Source organism: Geotrypetes seraphini, chromosome 16 (assembly GCF_902459505.1).
Source record: "Geotrypetes seraphini chromosome 16, aGeoSer1.1, whole genome shotgun sequence".
In the NCBI taxonomy this organism is placed as follows: Eukaryota; Metazoa; Chordata; class Amphibia; order Gymnophiona; family Dermophiidae; genus Geotrypetes; species Geotrypetes seraphini.
The window spans coordinates 25,572,176-25,595,482 of NC_047099.1; the positions used below are offsets into that span (position 1 = coordinate 25,572,176).

Genomic DNA, 23,307 nt, shown 5'->3' on the forward strand with positions numbered 1-23,307 from the left:
GAGCCGTTGAGAGTCCAAGGGGCAGGACCTTGTACTGGAGGCGTCTGTCTTGGCTTTAGAAGCGACGATGCCTCCTGTGGGCTGGGTGCATGGGATACTAGCCAATACTCGGGCTGTAACAGGGCCAAGACTGTACCCAGAGAGTGCATCTGGACCTTGTGTATGCATCTGTTGAGCTTACAGAGATCCAGGGACGAGCGTTGTCCTTGTCCATGGTGACGCGGGGGTTCCTGGAGTAGAAACCCCTTGGTGATCTCCTCTGTTCATCACCGCCTCTATTGATTCTGCCGAAGCAGGTCCTCTCCTTGCTGCAGGAAAGTTGGGTCGTCAGATGGAGGGTGCCCCGCCCACTCGGGGGGGGGAGTGGAGACGAATTCGGAATCCCTGCTTGATGATGCTGAGGGCCCACTGGTCGATGGTGATCCTGGGCCAAGCCTTCGCAGACAATCTGATCCTGCTGGGCCGGAGGGTGGTCAAGGTTCTGTTTTTGTCTTGGATGCCCCTGCCCCTCGGGCGGTGCTTGTTTGCGTAGCAGTTATGTTACTGTTGCGAGCGCTGGGGCACAGACTGCTGCCAGTGTGGACTGGCTCAGTTGTGAGCTGGAGTCTCTATTTTATTTTATTTATTTATTTTCTCTCACTGGCCTCCTGATAAAGCCGCATCTGGAACTGGAGTGCAGCAATTCGTGCGCTCAGCATTGCGCCCTCGAAGGTCTTTTTCCCCGTGGAAACCAGGGTTTTTCAGGTCCTTCCCTGACGGGGGTTGGAGGGGGGGGTCGTGCTGCCCTGTTTCTCTTTAGCTACCGCAATGTCCATGTATGGCTGCTGCGGGTTGTCGAATCCCTGGGCTGGAAAGATCTGGTACTTCAATCCCAGTCTCCTTGATGTTGGTTGCCCTGAGGAGGGAGTCAGCCAAATCTCGTCTCTGCAGTCCAGGAGGTTCTTGTGGACTGGAATCGCCACTGCCTGCGTGAAGTACTGGTACTGGTAGTTCAGGCCTTGTAGTACTCTGTCTTGGGTACTTGTTGTCCACCCACGTGGATCTTGAGAAAGGCTGTGAGTTTCTGGAGGGACGTGGGGTGAGTCCTCGTTTGTGGGGGTTTTTTTTGTTTTTTTTTTTAGTAAATATTTATTTATTTTTGTGGGTGGTGACTCGGGGCGTGGCTGGAGGCTGGTGTGTAGCTTGTTCCTCCGTTGCTTGGGTGCATGGCATGCCGCTGAACCGCGCCATGTTGTTGTGTGTGGCTCCCTCTAAAGGGGGACATAGTGGGGAGTGTAGCCCGCTGAGAGAGGAGTGGGTCAGCAGGAGGATTAACTGTGGCTGCTGGTCCCACCCCTGGTGGTTCGCAGGTTCATGTGCTGCTCCACTTGACTGGTTGGGTGGCTCCATGTATCCCACCGCCCTTCTCTGTCCTTCTTGAGAGGGGGGAGAGCCTGCAGAGAAGGGGCAGGATGCACCCCTTCATCTGTGCCAGTGCACCTGGCTGCGTTTCCCACTGTGCCTGGAGGCAGAGAAAAAGGAGTGATAATGCCTCTTGAGTGGGCTTCTGCTGCTGTACTGCCTATTGTATATTAAACTGTACAGCGCTGCATATGCCTTTCAGTGCTATAGAAATCATGAATAGTACAGAGTCCCTCATGCTAGCTAGAAAAGCACTCTGCCTAGGTTTTATGAAGAGCAAACAGCTTTTTAGACTGAGGAGTTTCAAACCCCCATCCTTGGAGAGGCATGGTCTGACATGCCGCATCTCTGAAGATATCAGCACCCTGCTGAGAAAGGCAGACTCCTCGTTCCCAACCTGAGAGGGAGAGGGGGGCGGGGTGGGAAAGGTGTGAATTGTAGACTCTGCAGGACCCCAAGAGGGAAAGAAACATCGAGTTGGTTGTTTTGGTTTTTTTTCAGCATGTCCTTTATAAGCTGAACTCTGGGGCAGCATGTCTCCTACTGGGGGGAGAGGTCTGCAGGTCCTCTCCAAGGGAAAGAAGCATGGGAGATTCTTTCTCCTTAAATTCAGATTGGGAGGAGGGTGGGGCAGAGCCCTCGGGGCTGCAACAGATTAATAGAGGTTTTCCCAAAAACAAGCAGATAGGACTTATCTTTGAACCCCAATCGGCTCCCTTCAGAGGCTGGCTGTAAGAGGCAGCATGCCGTCTGGAGGGTGAAAGCCCCGATCTGTTGCTTGCAGAGGCTGTGGATTTACGCAGCAGCATGCAAGACTCCTATCGGCTGCCCTGCAGAGGATGGCTGCGTGGCAACATGCAGGGATTCCTGGAGAGATCTCTCGGTCTGGCAAGACTCCTATCGGCTGCCCTGCAGAGGCTGGTTCAAAGCGGCAACATGCAGGGACTCCAGGAGATATTTCTCTACCGGGTCAAGTGCAGGCGGGGGGATTAGCTGAGCCAGGGCATCCTGGAGGCTCCTTGCCACTGTAGCATGTGGATCCCCCGCTGCTGCATTCTGATGAGGATGGCTGCTGGAGGAAGATTCTTGGGCCTCACTTCTCTTCATGCCCTGCGGAGGCTGGCTGTAAGCAGCAACATGCAGGAACTCCTGGAGAGATCTCTCGGTCTGGTGAGACTCCTATCGGCTTCCTGCAGGGGCTGGCGGCTAGCGACAGCATGCAGGACTTCCGGGAGAGATTTCTCGACCGGGCAAGTTGCAGTCGGGGGGGTTGACTGAGCCAGGATGTCCTGGAGGCTCCTCACTGGATTCATCTGTGGATCCCCCGCTGCTACGCTCCAATGAGGATGGCTGCTGGAGGAAGATTCTCGGGCCTCACTTCTCTTCATGAAGTCTCTCGGTGCCCTCTTCCTTAGCTTGCGTGCACGTGGTGACATGTGCGCACAATGCAAGCCACACGGAAACCTCGAGCGCCAGATCCAATCAGTGGGCTCACAATTCATGAGGATCCAGTGTGTTCATCCTCCTCCTGCATCCCAGTTGTTTCTTTAGATGATTCAGGCATCTTCAAGTTGAGTAGAAAAGTTGTAATGGAGAGCTGTAGAAAAATCCGACCGATGGGAACGGGCGGAAACTAAAGACTGGGGATTAGGGGGAAGCAGGGGGAAATGGGTAGGGCTCGGGCATGCCCAGTGGGGCCCGGGCACTGCACATGCTCAGAGAAAAAAAAAAAAAAAAAAATCTCTCTGAGCTATTGGAGAGCTTATCTGCAAATTGGGAGGTGTTGGGACAACATCCATATGTGGCTGACTCATCCTGCTTGTCCTAGGAGAAAGGCATATGCAGTGCTGTACATTTTGACATTTATAGACGGTTCCTGCTCGAAAGAGCTTATAATCTAGCTTACATTTTTGTGTTTTGTTATATTTGTTTGAGTGTTCACCCCTTCTCTTCCCCTATAACTTTTTAACTTCGGCACGCACCGTCTCAAACTTACCTGCGTCAGCTTCGGTGCTCTTTTTGACGTCACTTCTGGGACCTGCACCATTAGAGAGAGAGAGTGTGCCAAAGCCGATGCAGGCAGCAAGTTTGTGGCGGCTTGCACCAAAATTAAGAAGGTACAGGGAAGGGGCGTTTAGCTTGGACAGACAAGACATGAAGTAGCGGGGATGCAGAACCCAAGGTGAGAAGAGTCGAAGGCACTCTGAAAGAGGTGGGCTTTTAAATGGGCCTTGAATATTGCAAGAGACATTTTTGAGGCTTTCTTTTCAAGGAACATAACATGACTAGAGAATGACAAGGGGACAAATTTTTCGCCATCCTCTCAGGAACTAATTTTTCCGTCCCATCCCCGTGAGTTCTTTTCCAGTCCTTCCCCATCCTGAAAGCTCCGTCCTCATCTGCACAAGCCTCAAACCCTTTAAAATCATAAGTAGCAACATTCTAGAGCTCAGATTGTGATGTCATAATGCCTCATTCCACCAATGCCTAAGCTCCGTCCTCATCTGCACAAGCCTCAAACACAGTCGACATTGTATATCTGGATTTTCAGAAGGCATTTGACAAGGTTCCGCATGAACGACTACTTCGGAAAATTACAAGCCATGGAATCAAGGGTCAAATACTCACGTGGATTAAAAACTGGCTGGATCATAGGAAACAGAGAGTGGGGGTAAATGGACAATACTCAGACTGGAAGAGCGTCACCAGTGGGGTGCCGCAGGGCTCGGTGTTTGGACCCGTGCTCTTCAACATCTTTATAAATGATCTAGACATTGGTACGACGTGTGAGGTGATTAAATTTGCAGACGATACGAAGTTATTCAGAGTAGTGAAGCCACAGGGGGATTGCGAAGATCTGCAACGTGACATAATTAGGCTCGAGGAATGGGCAATAACATGGCAGATGAGGTTCAACGTGGATAAGTGTAAAGTGATGCATGTAGGTAACAAAAATCTCATGCACGAATACAGGATGTCCGGGGATGTCAGGAGAGACCTCCCAGGAAAGAGACTTGGGAGTTATGATCGACAAAGTTGATGAAGCTGTCCATGCAATGTGCGGCGGCAGCAAAAAGGGCGAACAGAATGCTAGGAATGATAAGGGGATCACGAACAGATCGGAGAAGGTTATCATGCCGCTGTACCGGGCCATGGTGCGCCCTCACCTGGAGTACTGCGTCCATTACTGGTCGCTGTACATGAAGAAGGACATGGTACTACTCGAAAGGGTTCAGAGAAGAGCGACTAAGATGGTTAAGGGGCTGGAGGAGTTGCCGTACAGTGAAAGATTAGAGAAACTGGGCCTTTTCTCCCTCGAACAAAGGAGATTGAGAGGGGACATGATCGAAACATTCAAGGTATTGAAGGGAATAGACTTAGTAGATAAGGACATGTTGTTCACCCTCTCCAAGGTAGGGAGAACGAGGGGGCACTCTCTAAAATTGAAAGGGGATTGATTCCGTATGAACGTAAGGAAGTTCTTCTTCACTCAGAGAGTGGTAGAAAACTGGAACGCTCTTCCGGAGTCTGTCGTAGGGGAAAACACCCTCCAGGGATTCAAGACAAAGTTAGATAAGTTTCTGCAGAACCAGAACATACGCAGGTAGGGCTAGTCTCAGTTAGGGCGCTGGTCTTTGACCAAGGGCCGCCGCGTGAGTGGACTGCTGGGCACAATGGACCAGTAGTCTGACCCAACAGCGGCAATTCTTATGTTCTTATAAGTAACAACATTCTGGAGCTCAAATTGTGATGTCATAATGCCTCATTCCACCAATGTCTAAGCTCCGTCCTCATCTGCAAAAGCCTCAAACACTTTTAAATCACAAGTGTTTGAGGCTTGTGCGGTTAAGGCAGAGCTTACAGGAATGGGCAGGGACAGCGACAATGAGAAAACTCACAGGGATGGGATGGAGAAATTGAGTTCCTGCGGGGACGGGGACAAAATTGTCCCCATGTCATTCTCTAGTACGTACCTTCAGTGCAGCCTGGGAAAGGGATTACAGCTGGTTCAGGAGGGGGAGCATGTTAGACTTGGGATCCCTACATACTGCTACCCTAAACTTTTATCTAGTCTGCCCAGTGGCAGGGCAAGCCATACCCTCTTCCCTGAGCCCAGGCACATGTACTAGTGCTTCTCCTCTCTCAGTATCTGTGCTGTCTTTGCCTTCCTTTCCTCACCTCACTCCCAGCCTAGGAGCCCCAAGAATATACAAGAGATCGGCCTCTTACTGGCATTCATGAGCAGGAGAGCAGAAAAGAGTGCAATTTCCTGCTCCGTAAGTTGGAGCTCTGACAGCGCCTGTGAGAAGCTGAAGATGGAGCCGATGAGATCACTGCAACCTGGTGAAAGAAAATAGCAAACTCAGGCGATCAGAGCAACACTGGGGGAATGCAAAAAAATCCCAACTCAAGAGATCAAAGAGCAGCATGGGGTGGGAGTGGGGGTGGGGCTGAGAAGCAGTAGTGTACCAAGGGCAGGGCGGGAGAGCGGTCTACCCCAGGTGCAGGGAGCTTGGGGATTAGGATTATGGGTCTGCGGTCTGCCTGTGCACAGCTGTCAGTTCTGCCAGCCCTGCCCCCTCTGACGTCAACTTTCTGTTCTGGGGCGGGTGATCAGCAGAGCTGATGGCCGTGCGCAGGAAGTCTGCAACCCTGTGGGGTGGGAATGGGTGGAACTGGGTGGTCCTGGGGATGGGTCTAGGGTTGGAGGGGGAGAGAGAAAGAAAAGCACCTGCTGTGGAGTAGGGTGAGGTGGGGGTGTTGGCTGGAAGGAGAGAGAGAAATACCCATGGCTAGGGAGGTTGGGAGAGATGCTACTATGGGGAACTTTTGAGGAACAGAGGGTGAAGAGGGAGAAGGAGGCAGATGCGGGTATGGAAGGGAGATTGAGAAAAACGGTGGATCCAGGGAGGAGAAGAAGAGAGATGCAATACCATGGGGAGAGGGCAGAGAAGAAGGGGTCCTGAGGTAGGGGTACAGGACAAAGAAGAGAGGCTGGATGGGGGGCAGAATATGGGGACAAGGATAGAAGAATGGCCTTGGAGGCAAGGGAGGGAAGAAGAGATAGGGATGGAGCTGAGACTGATAGGATGATGAGATGCAGTGGAGAGTAGATGAGGGCTAAAAGGATACAGAAGTTGCGAAGGGAGACTAGGATAAAATGTGGAGAGGTGTGACTGGTGGGAAACAGGTGTGGGGTATGAGTGGGGGCAGGGTCATGTGTCCTTTTTTCTGTCTCCACAAATATGGTAATTCTATCTTCTCCCAACCTGCCAGTGTCCCTTCCCACCGTGTCCTTTCCCTCTCTACAAGAAGGCACCATACCAAGGGAGTGGAAGATCTCAGGACCTGCGTATTTCCCCTCGAAGAACACGGTGTTATTCTCAGAGTTAAAGGCTCGGCACATTCTCACCAGAATGACTTCCATGGCTCCTGTAAAGCGAGAGAGAATGATAAAGGCGTAAGGCTGAACTGTTGGGTGATTCCGTGTGCTCCATCCTCAGCTCTTACTGCAGGGAAGGGATGATGTGCAAAGTCTCATCAGGATTTGCTTCTGTCTCATGTTCCTGGTAAGAAGCTGGGACTTTAAGCCTAATAGTTAGAGCAGCGGGCTTGAGGAACTCAGGGTTCAAATCCCTCTGTGGCTCCTTATAGCCTGGGGCCAATCACTGAACCTTCCACCTCCTGTACCTGAATGTAAAGGTAGAGTTGCTTAAATAAATAAATGTATGTACCTGCTTTGAGAAGCACAATCTGATCATTCTGGCACAAGCTCATGAACCCGTCCACTCTCTTTGCAAACTCCACCACATACTGAATAGCTTCAGTGATCCTCCAAGCACAGCGTTCCCACATCTCCTCCATGGACTAGAGAGAAGTAAAAGAAAATAACAAAACGCAAAACCTCTCAAACTTGGATCCCCAACATCTCTCTCCACTTCCAGAATATAGGAGTATAACTCCTGCCTCCCTTTCCGCCCAGCACCTCCCCCGATCCTCCATGTTTGCTCTTGGATCCAAAGGCCTGGCAGCATCACTGCAGGTGGCCACTCACTTTGCAGTGGTAGCTCGCCACCTCCTCCCGGGTGAAGAGAAGCCCTCTCAGGAGCTGCAGGTCCTTCACGTGGAACTGGCAGGTCTCCTGATGTGATTTCCACACATTCTGGGTCAGGTGCTCTGCAGGGGACATGAAGGCACTGATTAGAACTCCAGCATGGCCCTCAAACACTAAAACCAGCTCGCCTTGGCTCCGAATTCAAACAAGATGATCTGGCATTGACTTTGCTGCATTGCATACAGGGATTTTTAGTTCTCACATCATATCACCAGGGGCGTAGCCAATGTAGGTGGGCCTGAACCTAAAGTGGGTAGGCACACAGTATTCCCCCCCCTCCCCACATGACTTCAAATTCCAATGTATACCTGAGCTGGCCAGGATCCCCAAGCCCAGCAAGCTGAAGAAGTCCTGCTCTGGTGGCCCAGAATGCCTCCATACTCGCTGCAGCCAATGGTGCTCCCTATGGACTGCCGTCAAGCTGGTCCTCTTCCCTCCTGTGCATACAGAAAAACTGAGCATGCATGGGGGTGGGGGTGAGCCAGAGCAGCAGTGACCCATAGAGAGTGCTGCCAGCAGCAGGGGGCGTTCTGTGCCAACAGAGCAGGACCTTTGCAGCTAGCGGGACTTAGGTGCCACAATTTTGGGTGGGCCCAGGTAACTACACCATTATATACCACAGATCAAAAATCAGGACTAGAGGGTGGAAGAGCCCTGCAAGGGGTAAAGAGTAGAGGGGGAGGCATGTTAGGTGAAAGCAAGAATGAGAACCCTTTGGGATATAGATATTATGTGGGGGTGGGAGGGGACAGTGGTACTATAAAATCCCAAATGGATATCTTGAACGCTTTGTAATCGTGTAAGGAATTTTGGGTAATAAAGAAAAATTTTTGTAAAATGAAACCGCCCTTCCCAAGTCCTAGAGCAGCTTGACTGATGGAGCTGGAGTGAGGTGGTGATTCTAGGCAGGGGTGCAGACAGGCTGCCTTCGACACTCACCGATCTCTGTAACGGACGGGTCTACAGACTGCAGGAAGGCACAGTAGTTCATGTCAGGGTAAGGGTTCTGCTGTTCTGACCCTCTACAGGCTGGGTGCCTCCTGATCCTGCCCACGTCCCACTGCAGATGTTCTGGGGACAACTGCATTTCCAGTGGACAGGTCCTGTTTCCCCACACCTCTGCTTCACTTCTCGGGTTGTATTCTGGCGCAAAGCTGCTGTCCAGCTTCTCCTTGTCTCGCAGGCTCTGACCTCTGTTGAGTCCATTACAGTAGCCCGCAGCATGGGCATCGCCTAGGGACCAACTCAGTCTCGCCTCTCTGCTCAGAGAGACCACAGAACAGGGAGAGGCCTCCAAAAGCCCTGCAGGGGAGGCCAGTCTCGATCTATTGTCCAGATCTGAGGAATAATCCAATCTCTCCACCTCGGTGCACGGCTGCTGTCTCGGACTGGGAAACTCTGCATACCGCTGCCCCTGCCTGTGTACCGCCTCTTCCTGTTGCTGCCGCTGCCTATGACTGAGTTCCACCTCTCGATGCTGCTGTTGCCTGGGATTGAACAGCTCGGCGCTGTGATGCCTGTGACTGCGTACGTCTTCACGCCGCTGCTGCTTGTGACCGTGTGTCTCTGCGTGCCGCTGTCCGTGGCCATGAGCCACCTCCTCATGCTGTTGTTCCTGCTGCTGTTGCCTGCGACTGAAAGGCTCTGTATCATGACGCCTGTGAGTGTGCACATCTTCGTGCCGCTGATGCCACCTGTAACTGTGAGACTGTGCACGCCGCAACCGCTGCCTCCGACTGTGAATCTCTTCCTGCTGTTGCTGCTGCTGCTGCCTATGCTTCTGCACTTCAGCGCACAGGCTTTCTCGCTGCTTTTTTGACATCCGCCCAAACTTTACAGCTGAAACATTAATGAAAAGGCGCTTAATCAGATTGCCCTGTTAACATTTAAAACCCTTAAAACTAAGGAACTGGCTTTCTTAGACAAATCTCTTATTCCGTATGAATCTAACAGATCCTTAAGATCCTCCAGTCAACATCTGCTCTAGGTTCCAATCCAATCCTTGGTCTTGTATACCGGTTCATCCCATTTAAGGGCTCAATCCGGTTCACAAAAAGTTATTAAAAGAACAAGGAAAGCGAATAATTGGGTAAAGAAGTTATCAATTGCAATCCTTTATTTGTCAGCTAAAATTTTTTTGATATAAATAAGTCTTTAATGTTCTCCGAAAGATTATCAGAGAAGGAAGAAGTCTACTTTCAGTCAGAAGATCATTTCAGATTTTTGCGAGGGAGAATGGCTTTTGATAATTAAATGAAAAAGAGATCAATGGGGAAAAAAATCCAATATAAAATTATAAATACCCGCCGATCAACAATTTTCTCAATAACTGCATCTACAATTTGGAATGCCTAACCAACTCATCTTCGGGCAGAGTAAAATTTACATACATTCAAAGACGCTTTAAAAAGTTTTCTATTTACAGATGCGTTTGATTATTAAATCCCTCTTTTCATTTTTTCATTGACTCCCTTTGCCCTATTGTTTTTTCCATGTATGTTCTCTTTCTTGTACTCATTGTAGTTCTTCCTCCTCTCCTTTTTGTTTATGTTATGTATAATTTTGTGTTTGTCTACATTTTTGTAATTTTGAATCTTTGTTGTTTAAATTAGTCTTTCCCCTTATTTTTTATTTTAAAACGTGTGGAGGGGCATAATCAAAAACAAGTCTAAGTCCCCTTTTGGCGTAAGGCTTTAAACGTTGAAAGTAGAAGCAGGGAAAATGTCCATTATAAAAAAAAACGTCCAAAAGTGTTTTTTTTAATAATGGCCTGCCTCTACGTTCAGCTGTTTAAATGCCCAGACCACCACTACATCTAAACTTACATCATATAATCAACCTACAAAAAGCCTAAGTCCCAAACGCCCAAAACAAGAACTTTTAGGCAAAGGAGGAGCCAGTCCTTCGCCTAAAAGCTGGATTCTGTAACCGGTGTCTGTCAAAAACAACACCGGTTACAGAATCCCCCCCCCCCTACAACGATCGGGGCAAGAGGGAGCCCAAGCCCTCTTGCCCCGCAGCACCCCCGAACTCCCTGACACTATCAGGGCAGGAGGGAGCCCAAGCCCTCTTGCCCCGCGGCATCCCCGAATCTCCCCGTCATGATCAGACAGGAAGGAGCCCAAGCCCTCCTGCTCTCGATGCAAGGGCCCCCCCCTGAGCCCCCGATCACCCACCACGCCGACCCGCAACCCCCCCGCCGACCCCATGATCCTCCCCCCACCCCCCACCCCCCTTCCCCGTACCTTCAAAAACGTTGGTCGGATGGACGGTTGCCAAGCCCGTCCGTCCAACAGGCCAGCCATCCGTTGAATAGCTGGCCTTAGGATCTGATTGGCCCAGGTGGCTCAAATCCCGCCCACAGGTGGGGCCTTGTGAATGAGTATACCTGTAAGTCTTTGCATGCATGTGAATGAGTGTATCCATATATCTGTGCATGCATACATGAGAATGAGTATACCCATATTCTGTGTGCATGTGTATGTACGTAATAGTCTTTCATTGTACTGTGTATATAGAAAATACAATGTCAACCCTCTATACTGTGGGTTTCCTGTCCCTCTCAAACCATCTCATTGCACTGTATACAATGCCCTAATCACTTCCTCTCTAGGCATGCAGAGACCTGGCACAAGTGCGCACACACACAGAGCTCGTGTGGTTACATTTCTAACCAGTGTGGTCAGATTTCTACAGCCCACTCTCCATCATGACCCACATTTTGCAGGGAGCGAGCAGGCCCTAAGCTCTTGCCTGCTTATCCCCTCACCAACCACCACCTCTTTGTATCCCTAGGCAGGCTTGTGGTAGAGATGGAGGATCTCAGGACCCATCCTGTCTGATAAATCATTTTATCAGTGTGAGCCCTAAAAAGTGGAACCTGAACTGTTTAGAAAGTCAGTCTCTCGGGATACTGAGGGGAACAAGCAATCTTTGGCAGAGAATAACACACAGACTAGAAGGAACTGTTAGTGCTGGAGACTATTAAGTGCTCTCTGGAGAAGGTAAAACATAGCTTCATTTTTCTCAACTTGGTTGGCCCTGGAGCCCTTAATCTGTGCAGCCAGTACATGAAGACTTTCCTTCTGATAAAGATCCATGGACATCTACACCTCTTATTCAATATGTACAAATTTCCTGAAAACAAACTGCATCATCAGAAATGTGTTTTTTGCTATGAATAATGTGTGCAGTTACACCCATACTTTCACTAGTTAACGTAGTTAATGTCTGGTCAATTTTACAATAAGACTTTTCTGTGCATAAACTATGGATTCATGCAACAAATGGCTCTTTAGTATTGCTCACCCAGGAACACACTTATGATATGGTTACCACACAATAACAGGTCCTGTGCCAGCTTACCATCTCGAGACATTCCCAGCGCCAGACACTTCTGTAAGCGACAGTACTGACAGCGGTTCCGGCTTGTCCTGTCAATCTGACAACTCTGCTGACGGCTGCAGGAATAGCTGATGTGACTCTGCTGACTCCTCCGAAAAAAACCCTAAGGTGAAAGCAAAAGAATTAGGTAAGTGCTGGTCACCGGCAGGAACGGGGTGAGGTGCTGATCACTGACAGGGACAGGGGATGGGTGAGGTGCTGTCTCCTTACCTTGCAGCCTTCACAGGTGATGACTCCATAATGAATTCCCGATGACTTGTCTCCGCAAATCTTACACGGAATCACTTCAATTTGGGCTGAGAGAGTACAAATGTAAAAATATAATTGAAACATTTCTTTTTGTATTTCTTCATTTATATCCCACTTTAAACCAAAGCAAGTCACAATAAAACATACATAACGTATATCAGACAATAACAAAAACACATCACAAAAATTAACTCGAGGCTGGAACTTTAGATCATTTATTATTTCACTGTCCGTTTATTAAGGCTTTTTGGCAGTCGATATGGGATCAAATAAATTGTATGTTAGAAAATCATGTGGCATTGTCGTATGACACAATTTTATTTGGAATGCCTATGAGAGTTAAGAGCCAAATTTCTTCCAATAATAACAAACTTTTAATGATATTGACAGGAGTTGCCATCCAACAAATAACTTATAATTTGAAAGATTATAGGAGATTGAACTATTGTTTTTGGTGGAATTCAGTGTGCCACTTGTATAAAATGGAAAGGGCGTTAGCAGTTCAAAAAGGATATTTTAATAAATTTAAGGATGCGTGGGAGCCATTAATGAATTACTGTGTTGATTAATTATCACATTTCCCTACTTAACATAATTGTTGAATTGGGGTGGGATTTTGTTTTTGATTTCATTATTAGATATGAAAGAAATGTTATAAAATATATTATGTTATATGTATTATTTCATATCGATTGGGTGGGAGGGATGGGGTTAAATCTTATTTTCATGAATAGTTGTAGAAATTCAAGTGATGTATTAGTTGAATTCTTGATATTCTCTGTACACTTGATGTAAAATATAAAATGAATAAAGAGTTTGGAAAAAAAAAATAATTAACTACAGTAGAACCCAGTGGTTCCCAACCTTGTCCTGGAGGACCACCAGCCAATCAGATTTTCAAAATAGCACTAATGCATATGCATAAGAGAGATTTGCATATAATAGAGCTGACAAGCATGCAAATCTGCGCCCTGCATATGCATTATAGCTATATCCCAAAAACCCGACTTGCTGATGGTCCTCCATGACAGGGTTGAGAACCAGTGGTATAACCCATATAAAATCTTCAAAAATCGGTACATCTACAATTAGGGCTCCTTTTACTAAGCTGTGTTAGGGCTTTAACTCGTGGAATAGCGTGCGCTAGACCTAAACGCCAGCATTGAGCTGGCATTATTTGTATAATCATAGCGTGCGGCAATTTCCTGCGTGCGCTAAAAACGCTAGCGCACCTTAGTAAAAGGAGCTAATCCCCTAAGAAAGTGTTCACAACACAATTTTTAGGCCGTTCCTAAACTGTTGACTGTGTGAACAGTCTCAAATACGCCAGCAAATGGTTCCACATATTTTTAGAAAACACACAAGTGTACTTTTACTTTTATATATCTTTATTCATTTTAAATTTTACATCAAGTGTATAGAAATATCAACAATCAATATACAACATCACTTGAAACTCTACAAATTCTCAAAAAGAAGATTTAACCCCGGTAATCAAGGTCTCCATCAGGGAGCACCTAGCTTGGCCTCCGCGTGTGTGGGTCGCCGGACTAGATGGACCTAGGGTCTGATCCGGTGAAGGCGTTTCTTATGTTCTAACCCACCCTCCAAAATTGTATTCAAGCAAATACATCCTACATAATATAATAACATATACCATTTGTTCTATAATTTGTTATTAGACTTCAAAACCCAACCCTCCAACAATATATACAAGTGTAAATTAGTCAACCATAATAAGTTAATAGTGAAGGTATGCTCAACCGCATAACAGATTCTGATTGTAAGGCACGTTTTGGCTGGTATAATTATAGAACGCTTGAAAATAATTTTGGTACTTTAACATGAATCCACTGATGATGGATCAATATCAGAACTTTAAACATAACCCCAGATGCCAGCAAAGTCCCTTCAAAATCGGTATGAGAAAATCTGGTGACCCGTCATAACTGTGCGGAACAAATGCGCGCCGACAGTTGCGCGCCGGAATAAAACAGTTATTGTAAGCGCTCTGAGGGGGGTGTTCGCACTCCCGTTGGAGGGTGTGTGTGTGGGGGGGAACCCCCCATTACAGAGGAAACTGCTGATTACCCCCAAAACGAGGTAAAACAGCAGTTTCCTCTATAATGGGAGGGTTCACCCCATCCACTCCCCCAAAGGGAGCACGAACACTTCTAAGTTTAATGGGAGGGTTCCCCCCCACACCCCTTGGAGCGCTTACTGTAACTGTTTTAATCCAGCGCGCATAAGTCCTGCGCGCGATTGTCAGTGCGCATTTGTCCTGCGCGTTTTAGTGTACCTAAAATTTAGAAACATACAAAATCCAATATGAAAGGTAAAAAAAGTAATGCTACAGCTATCAAGCAAGCTGCCGAATTTTGAACAATCTGCTGCGCCTGCAATTTAGAAACATAGAAACATGACGGCAGATAAAGGCCAAATGGCCCATCTAGTCTGCCCATCCGTAGTAACCATTATCTCTTCCTCTCCCTGTTGGCTAAGGCTCTTAACATTTGCATCTCCTCTTCCTATAGGCTAAGGCTCTTTACACCTGCATTGTGATGTCATAGAGATTCATGGTTATAGAAGCATAGTAACATGACGGCAGATAAAGGTCAAATGGCCCATCTAGTCTGCCCATCCATAGTAACCATTATCTCTTTCTCTGAGAGATCCCATGTGCCTATCCCAGGCTTTCTTGAAATCGGACACAGTCTCTGTCTCCACCACCTCTTCCAGGAGACTGTTCTACGCATCTACCAATCTTTCCATAAAAAAGTATTTCCTCAGATTATTCCGGAGCATATCACCTCTTAACTTCATCCTATGCCGTCTCAGTGCAGAGTTTCCTTTCAAATGAAAGAGACTCGACTCATGCACATTTATATTATTTACTTGATGACATCCCCAGATACAAGGAATTACAATAATCTAGTGTTAAACATCAAACTTTGCACATCCGCTCAACAATCAGATGACGATATCATTCCTTTAAGCCTACTTGCTCTTATGTTCTTATTCAAAACTCATAAATAGAAAAAATATATATATAATCACTCGATCCGCTTAATTTTACACTGACAAATTTGAATCCAGAAGTACTCCCAAACTTTGCAGACACAATTTCACTTCAAACTCAATCCCCTGATCGTTCAAAACTGAAAGCAATGTCGGATTTAAATATTTTCCTCCTATTGTTTTTAAAAAGCATTTCTCTGCAGCTTCATCACGTGTCCCCTAGTCTTTGTAATTAGCAAGAATTCTGCACTATGATATTTCCTAAAGTCGTATTGATGACAATTCAGTAACTCCCTTTTATCCACAAATTCTAACAATTGATTCAACCTTATATGGTCCTAATACGGTCCAAACTTAACTTTGTGTATGTATGCATAGCTCTGTCAAGAGAAATACATTCATACATACAGTAGTCTTGTAATTAAAATAAGCAGTTTAGAGGCAAATGTATTAAAGTGCAGTTTGTATGCTTATTCATGTTTGCAGTATTAAGAACACTTAGATACCCAAACTGTTTGTCAACAAGCAGCACCTCTAATGCATGTCCTTTAACTAGATCAAACTATACTGTACATATGTAAATTTATAGACGGTTTATCTATGCATTACGAGGGTTCATAGACAACTCCGCGAAAGACAAAGGTGCGCGCCGACAACTGAGCGCAAGACGGAGGCGCGCGCCGAAGAAAATTACAGTTTTTAGGGGCTCCGATGGGGGGTTTTGTTGGGGAGCCCCCTCAGTTTACTTAATAGAGATCGTGCCGGCGTAGTGGGGGGTTTGGGGGGTTGTAACCTTCCACATTTTACTGTAAACTGAACTTTTTCCCTAAAGACAGGGAAAAAGTGACGTTTTCAGTAAAATGTGGGGGGTTACAACCCCCCACAACGCGGCGCGATCTCTATTAAGTAAAGTGGGGGGGCTCCCCAACAAAAACCCCCGTCGGAGCCCCTAAAAACTGTAATTTTCTCCAGCGCGCGCTCAGTTGTCTGCACGCGCCTTTGTCCCGGCGCACTTTTGACCTGACACCCATTACGAGTATGCATGTCAAGCAAGTAACCCGTTCTGAGTTCATTGGGGAGGATGAGATGTAACACAAACCAAATAAATAAATAAAATATACATACACATATGCACACATCATCCTTCTCCCCTTTGGAATGTAAAGCTTGAAGCATTATAGGCAGTTTCCACCACCAGGGGGCAGTAAGAGACTGCTAATCCCCGCCTTTGCCTCAGTGTTATGAGCCAAAGGCAAAGCACAAGTGTCTCTAGCCCCACCCCCAATCCATCTTTCCTCTTGCATCAGGTTAATCCAGTACAGGAATTTGTGGTTCTGATGGGGGGTGGGGGGTGGAGGTTAGTAAAGCTGATGTGATAGTCAGAGATACAGTGCTACGCAGTTGCTGGATAAACCCAGGTCACAATTAGGCTGTTTTTTTCTTCCAGCGACTGAGGGAGTACATTTCGTAAAGAGGAAATTGACTGAGTGTATGGAGCGCATTACATTGTGGATGCATGATAATAAACTAATTTTGAATATAAAAAAAGACAAATGATGTTTGTTGGAAATGATGAAACCTTGTTAGGGTTGGGGGAGCTGAAAATACGAGATGTGGTTTTCACTATGGCGTCACACATTAAGATGTTAGGGGTGATTGTGGATGCGCAGCTTTCTAAGCAGACATATTTTGCAAGTTGTTAAAGGAGCATTCTTTCAATTATGATTGTTGTCAAGAGTGAGAAATATGATGTCTAGGTTGGATTTTCAAATTGTGGTGCAGAGCTTGGTTCTGTCCTGACTGGATTTTTTTCAACTCCTTATTGTTGGGTATTGCGAAAAATAAAATCAGGGCACTCCAAGTTGTGCAAAATGCAGCGGCAAGAATGATTACAGGGGTGGCATGGAATGAGCATATTTATTTAAGCATTTATATACCACTTATAGTCTAAGTGGTTTACATTCAGGTACTCAAGCATTTTTCTCTCTCTGTCCTGGTGGGCTCACACTCTATCTAATGTACCTGGGGCAATGGGGGATTAAGTGACTTGCCCAGGGTCACAAGGAGCAGTGTGGGATTTGAACCCACTACCTCAGGGTGCTGAGGCTGTGGCTCTAACCAATGTCAGTATTGAAAAGTCTCCACTGGTTGCCAATTCAATGTGGAATTGATTACAAACTTTTGATGGTTGTTCACCAAGCGATCTATGGGGGTAACACTGTGGTATTTAAAGCAGGTGTTGAAACATTATATACCCTCTCTAGAACATTAAGTTCAGAATCTGCCATGAGGCTATCAGTAGAGGTGCTTGGTGAAACCCATTACAAAAAGACGCAAACAACAGCCATTTCTGTAGCATGTCTTCTGAAATGGAATGCTTTACCAGGATATTTGAGGCTATGTAAAGATAAGATGTCCTTCAGGAAGCAACTAAAAACATATTTGTTTGTGAAAGCCTTTTACTAAGAACATAACATAAGAACATAAGAAATGCCTGCACCGGATCAGACTTGGGGTCCATCCAGTCCGGTGGTCCGCGCACGCGGAGGCTCAGCCAGGCTTACCTGGGCGAATACCTTAGTCATTTGTATCCCTCAATGTGTCCCACAAGAAGATGTGCGTCCAATTTTACCTTAAATCCTAAAATGGTGGTTTCCTCCACCACATCCTCTGGGAGAGAGTTCTAGGCGTTCACCACCCGCTGTGTGAAGCAGAACTTTCTGACATTTGTCATGGCCTTGACCCCTCTTAGCTTCAATCCATGACCTAGGTAGTGATGTTTCAGATTTTGACAATCTGTTTTATTGAAGTCCTATTAGCCATGTGCTAGTTTTAGTAAATTGGACAACTTTGGAGGAGTGAGTGATGTTTTACTAATTATGTGTGTCTACATGATTATGTGTGCTTACTTTGTAAACCGCTTAGGTCTTAGGCGGTGTAGAAATTTTTAAAATAAATAAATAGAGATTTTACGATGGGTGTCCTGATCTGGGCGCTCAGCTTGCTTGGGTGAGAGAGCAATGGTGAGCTATGGTGGGGTGAGGTGGAGAGTACCAATGTGGGGGGGTTTGGGGGTCGTGGGGAGGGGAGGCGTGGGGGGGGGGGTTCGTATGGTTCTAGCACTTAGTCACAGGTTTATGTATTGGGGATGAGTTGGGGGAGGGAGGTGGAGTGGCTTCTTCGGGGCTCATCAGAGTCCAGGGCCTCGGAGGGCCATTCTACCGACTCTGGCCTCGCTTGCCATGAGTCGATTTGAGGGGGGGGGGATTGTTGCTGTTCCTATCTCCTGTACATACTTGATATTGTGTTGAATATGATGCATCAATGTTTGTACTATGAACCTTTTGTGTTCAGTTGTTTTGCTTGCACTATTGTTTGCATCAATAAAAATTGTTTGAACCTAAAATAAATAAATAAGGGGTGCAGTGGCACCCCCAGTGTAGATTCTATAAAACTCTATGGGTCTGACATTCAACATCTAATAAGGACTCAAAATTTGTCCCCTATTTTCCTCTGAAAATTCATCTGAATTTAGGTACCTCTGGGTCGATGCTCAGAACCTAATACTGGCGTTAGAGGCGATCAGTGCTGGACTAGTGTCAGCAACCAGCACATGGTATTGAAAAGGATCTAGCAGAGGAAACAGTATGTGCACCACCTATTAGCCCAATTAGTATTTAAAGATAATCAAATGGATGTTATTGAGGTCATTTCTAGAAATCTAACACCAGCTCAGAGTTGCGCTTAGTACTGCAAAAGTCTAATGTGCATCTGCCAGACACGTTGCTTCCTCTCTTGCAGCATGCATCCAATTTGCATGGCATTAGTTTCCAGCATTGCTTCTGTGCTGTTTGCTATCAGCTCCGGAGTTCTCGGCATTAGCCCGAGCTCCTAACATTTTTTTCTCTGCCTCTGAGAGAGACACATTTTGGTAAGTTTTCAAAGAGGCTAATTTAGATGCCTATCTCTCCCAGTTAGGAGCCTGGATTCTCTGAATACTGACTGCTCTTGGATTTGCAGACTGTGATAACATTTCCTGGAGCAGGGGTAGGCAATTCCGGTCCTCGAGAGCCACAGGCAGGTCAGGTTTTCAGGATATCTACAATTAATATATATGAGGTGGATTTGCATGCACTGCCTCCTTGAGATGCAAATCTATCTCATCTAATATCTATAATAATAAAACCCTAGCGCGCGCATGTGCTCTTGAAAATTCGTGATTCCTGGCGCCGTGAGGTGTGCTTCTGTGGCGGTATTCTATTTGACACCTCACGGCACTTGCAGGGGCTGGAGGCGCATGTGGTGGCTGAAGGCGCGCGATTGTGCTCTCTCCCTGCCTGTGTCCTCGGCAGGGAACACACCTCCCGCCCTCACTCGCCGCTCTAAAGTCTAAACAACTTAGCATGGTCATCATGATGCCTTTGATTACCTGCATGGCTCAAGTTGGTGCCCTCCCTCCAACAGGAAGTTTGGAAAGGATGGGATGCTACCAGCATCGAACATGTGCAAGGTCCCATGCCAGCTATGTTGAGTTTTGTGTAAAGATGGTGTTCTGCCATGCCAGTGCTGCATACCAAATCATGCCACGATGAAAAGGGTGAAGAAGGAGATATGCTTGATACCTTGGGGGGGGGGTAAGGTAGTGGTTGATGGTTGAGCTTGAAGGAGAGAATAAGGAAAGGAAGAGGCTGGACAACTTTGGAGGAGTGAGTGATGTTTTACTAATTAGGTCAGAAACGGACAAAAACTGGAATAAGCACAAACAACATCAATGTAGGATGTCATAAGGCGGTAAGAAAGGCCAAAAGAGACTACGAGGAAAAAATAGCCAAGGAGGCAAAAATCTTAATGCCATTCTTTTGATATATTAAGGGGAAACGACCCACCAAGGAAGCGGTGGGGCCGTTGAATGACCATGGAATACAGGGAGTGCTAAAGGAGGACAAAGCCATTGCCGACAAACTGAACATATTTTTTGCATCCGTATTTACCAAAGAGGATATACACAACATACCGGAAGCCAACAGGCTATACGCAGGAAACGAAGACGGGAAATTGATAGGGTTGCTGGTCAGTCTAGAAAAGGTATGCAGGCAGATTGATAGGCTTAAAAATGATAAATCCCTGGGACCGAATGGCATCCACCCGAGGGTAATCAAGGAACTGAAAGGGGTTATAGCTGAACTGCTTCAACTAATAGCCAATCTGTCGATCAAATCGGGAAGGATTCTGGAAGACTGGAAAGTGGCGAATGTTGGATTTTTGGGTTTTTTTTAAGAAAATAGAATCATTCAGTGATCTAGTCCACATTATCTGGCTGACAGTACTTTCCCTTTAGCAACATACATTTAATATAAGGAAAACAGCTAAATAGGCAGAATGTGGCATCTACATCTATGTATTTCTTCATTTATCCTCCCTAGTTGGAAATTAAAGCCAAAAAAAAGAAATTAATTCTAGGATACTGTTTGAACTGGTTTATCCTTCAGAAAACCTTCTAACTGGACTGGGTCTAAAAAGATATATTTATCACTTACATATGAGATAAGGCATTTACATGGAAATTTTAAGAAGAAGGTTGCACCCACCACTAAGGCTTTGGGCCTAAGTGCTAGGAACTGTTTCCTCTTCATTTGGGTCTGTTTAGAAACATCTGGAAATATAAGAATTCGTTGACTACAAAACAGAGCCTGTTTTTTAGTAAAATATAATTTCAAAATGGTCTGTTTTCTAACTCTGTTTTAAAAAATTACCAAAAGTGTAGCATGTTTTGTAATTGTGTCTTTAGATCAGCGGTTCTCAACCTGTGGGTCGCGACTCCTTTGGGGGGGTCGAATGAGCTTTTCACAGGGGTCACCTAAGACTATCTGAAAACACATATTTCCGATGGTCTTATGCAATGTTCTTCAACCGCCGGTCCGCAGAAATTTTCTGCTGGTCCACAGGGCCAGCACGTCCATCGGGCCCAAGACAGTGTTCTTCAGCTGCCGGTCCATGGTGTGATCAACATGGCGTCTTCGGGCCAGCTCCCTGAGTGCTGCGGTGCACAAAGCTGTGGGAAAAGGCTCCTACGCATGGCCTGCACCTGAACCGGAAGCCTTCTCTCTGATTTAATTTTTTTTTAATTTTAATTTAATTCTTATATACCGCTAATAACCGTGAGGTTTCTAAGCGGTTTACAAAAATGTCGCAACGTCAGAGGGAAGGCTTCCAGATGAGGCGCGGGATGCGTGCAAGGAGCCGATGCCCACAGTTTTGTGCTATGCAGCACTCAGGGAGCTGGCCCAAAGACGCTGTGTTGATCGCACAAAGACGCTGTGTGGACCCTCCCAAAGATAACACCAGGGGGGGCAGGCTAGAAGGCAAGGCACATGGAGGGAGAGAGACAACAACGGTAGGGGAAATGCTTTTATTTATTTTATTTAGTGATTTATTTGTCTGTTCAGGAAGAAATGCATTTGTTTCTTTTCCTCTGGGGTTGTATTGCTTGCAGAGTCTTGCATCTTAGGGTTTGTTTGTAAACATTAGTATTTAGTTTTTGGTCCTGCATTTGCATGGGGCTATCTGTTTTCTGGTAGGAATGAATGTTGAAAAGCATACAGTGTGCTTTGTGTATTTTAATTTTGTGGTTAACCATTATGTGTTGTTAATTATATTGTGTGTATATATGAAAAATGAATGGAAAAAATGGTGTTACAATTAGTACTATTATGGGGGAGGGGTCTGAGGCAGAGATTGAGTGGAGATGGGCACGACTTAGCCCAGTGTTCTTCAACTGCCGGTCCGTTGACTGGTGCCAGTCCACAAAATAATTATTTTATTTCTGCCGGTCTATAGGTGTCAAAAGGTTGAAGAATACTGGTTTTAGGAACCGAGACACCGCTCCTCTATCCGTCTCCAGGCGGGTCCGCCCACATGCAGATACACCCACATACATTTATTTGTAATTAGAAATAAATATTTCACAAAATATAATTACATATTGTTTTTGTGATTAATCACTATGCTTTAATTATGTTCAGTTTGTAACAATGAAAATACATCCTGCATATCAGATATTTACATTAGGGTTCATAACAGTAGCAAAATTACAGTTATGAAGTAGCAACAAAAATAATTTTATGGTTGGGGGGGTCACCACAACATGAGGAACTGTATTAAAGGGTTGTGGCATTAGAAAGGTTGAGAACCACTGCTTTAGATGATTCAAGAAACTAAGATAGATCTAAGCTATCTGGAGAGATTAATTTATCAATTTCCCCTTCCGCTCCCTCCTCCCTAGAAGCCCTCGGAACATAATAGAGGTTAACAGGTTGAAAATTACCCACATCAGGGTATTGCAAAATTTCCCTCATATACATTCTTTCTAGCTCCAGAGGGGAAAGGAAATGCGTAATCAGAAAATTTAGGAAACAAAGATTCCTAACTCTCATATAGTTCTCCATTTTTTCTAATTTAGCATGAAACAAAACACTCTCTTTAATATTAGATAGAGCCGTACTTTGTAGGTTAGCTACAGATTTATCCAATTTGTCTAATTTATTTCCCTGCTCTATTATTTGATTATCATGTTCATTCATTTCAACTGTTGCATCTGAGGAAAACTGACACAATTTCAAAACAGTTTTTTGCAAGGAAGACTCAATTCTATTAATGGTTAGCCATATATGATTTAAAGTGATAACTTTGACCTTAGGAAGAACATCAAGGGTTGGCTCCATAACCATCTGGACAGGAGTCAATCCTTTAGTCTTCCCCTCACCTATTTGCTACACCTTATTAAGTCCAGTTATATCAGAAATTTGAGAGGAAGAAGCTACCTCCTCAGCATTGGAGGATGTCTCTACTTTTCCAACAGAAGTTAACAGCTGGGGAGGTGGTGAAGGACCTCTGAGGAAAGAGAAGCTGACGGCATGCTTAAAGTTTCCTGCTCTTCTATCCTTGGTGAAGACAAAGCTGATAAGAAACAATCCATTGGTCCCGAAATTGAAATTAGGAAATGAAGTTTTGCTTTCCTCTTACCCATGGTAGAAGGATGACGCCTCAGTCCTTTCCCAAATCCTCATGGGCTCCGAACGGTCTCAAAAGAGGGGCGTGTCCTGCCCCTTGGACACTGCCCT

The 23,307-nt window shown here is 45.9% G+C and overlaps 1 protein-coding gene across 1 annotated transcript in view; it reads right to left on the minus strand.

Moving 5' to 3' along the window:
• RORC (RAR related orphan receptor C) overlaps positions 1-23,307 on the minus strand; it is a 48,289-nt gene that overhangs the window by 4,520 nt on the left and 20,462 nt on the right. Inside the window, exons 2-8 of the mRNA XM_033924945.1 lie at positions 12,131-12,216; positions 11,882-12,023; positions 8,456-9,355; positions 7,457-7,578; positions 7,137-7,269; positions 6,727-6,834; positions 5,632-5,742 (exon numbers count right to left, since the gene is read on the minus strand). Of these exons, the coding sequence (XP_033780836.1) occupies positions 5,632-5,742; positions 6,727-6,834; positions 7,137-7,269; positions 7,457-7,578; positions 8,456-9,355; positions 11,882-12,023; positions 12,131-12,216 (1,602 nt within the window). The remainder of the gene's footprint in view (positions 1-5,631; positions 5,743-6,726; positions 6,835-7,136; positions 7,270-7,456; positions 7,579-8,455; positions 9,356-11,881; positions 12,024-12,130; positions 12,217-23,307) is intronic.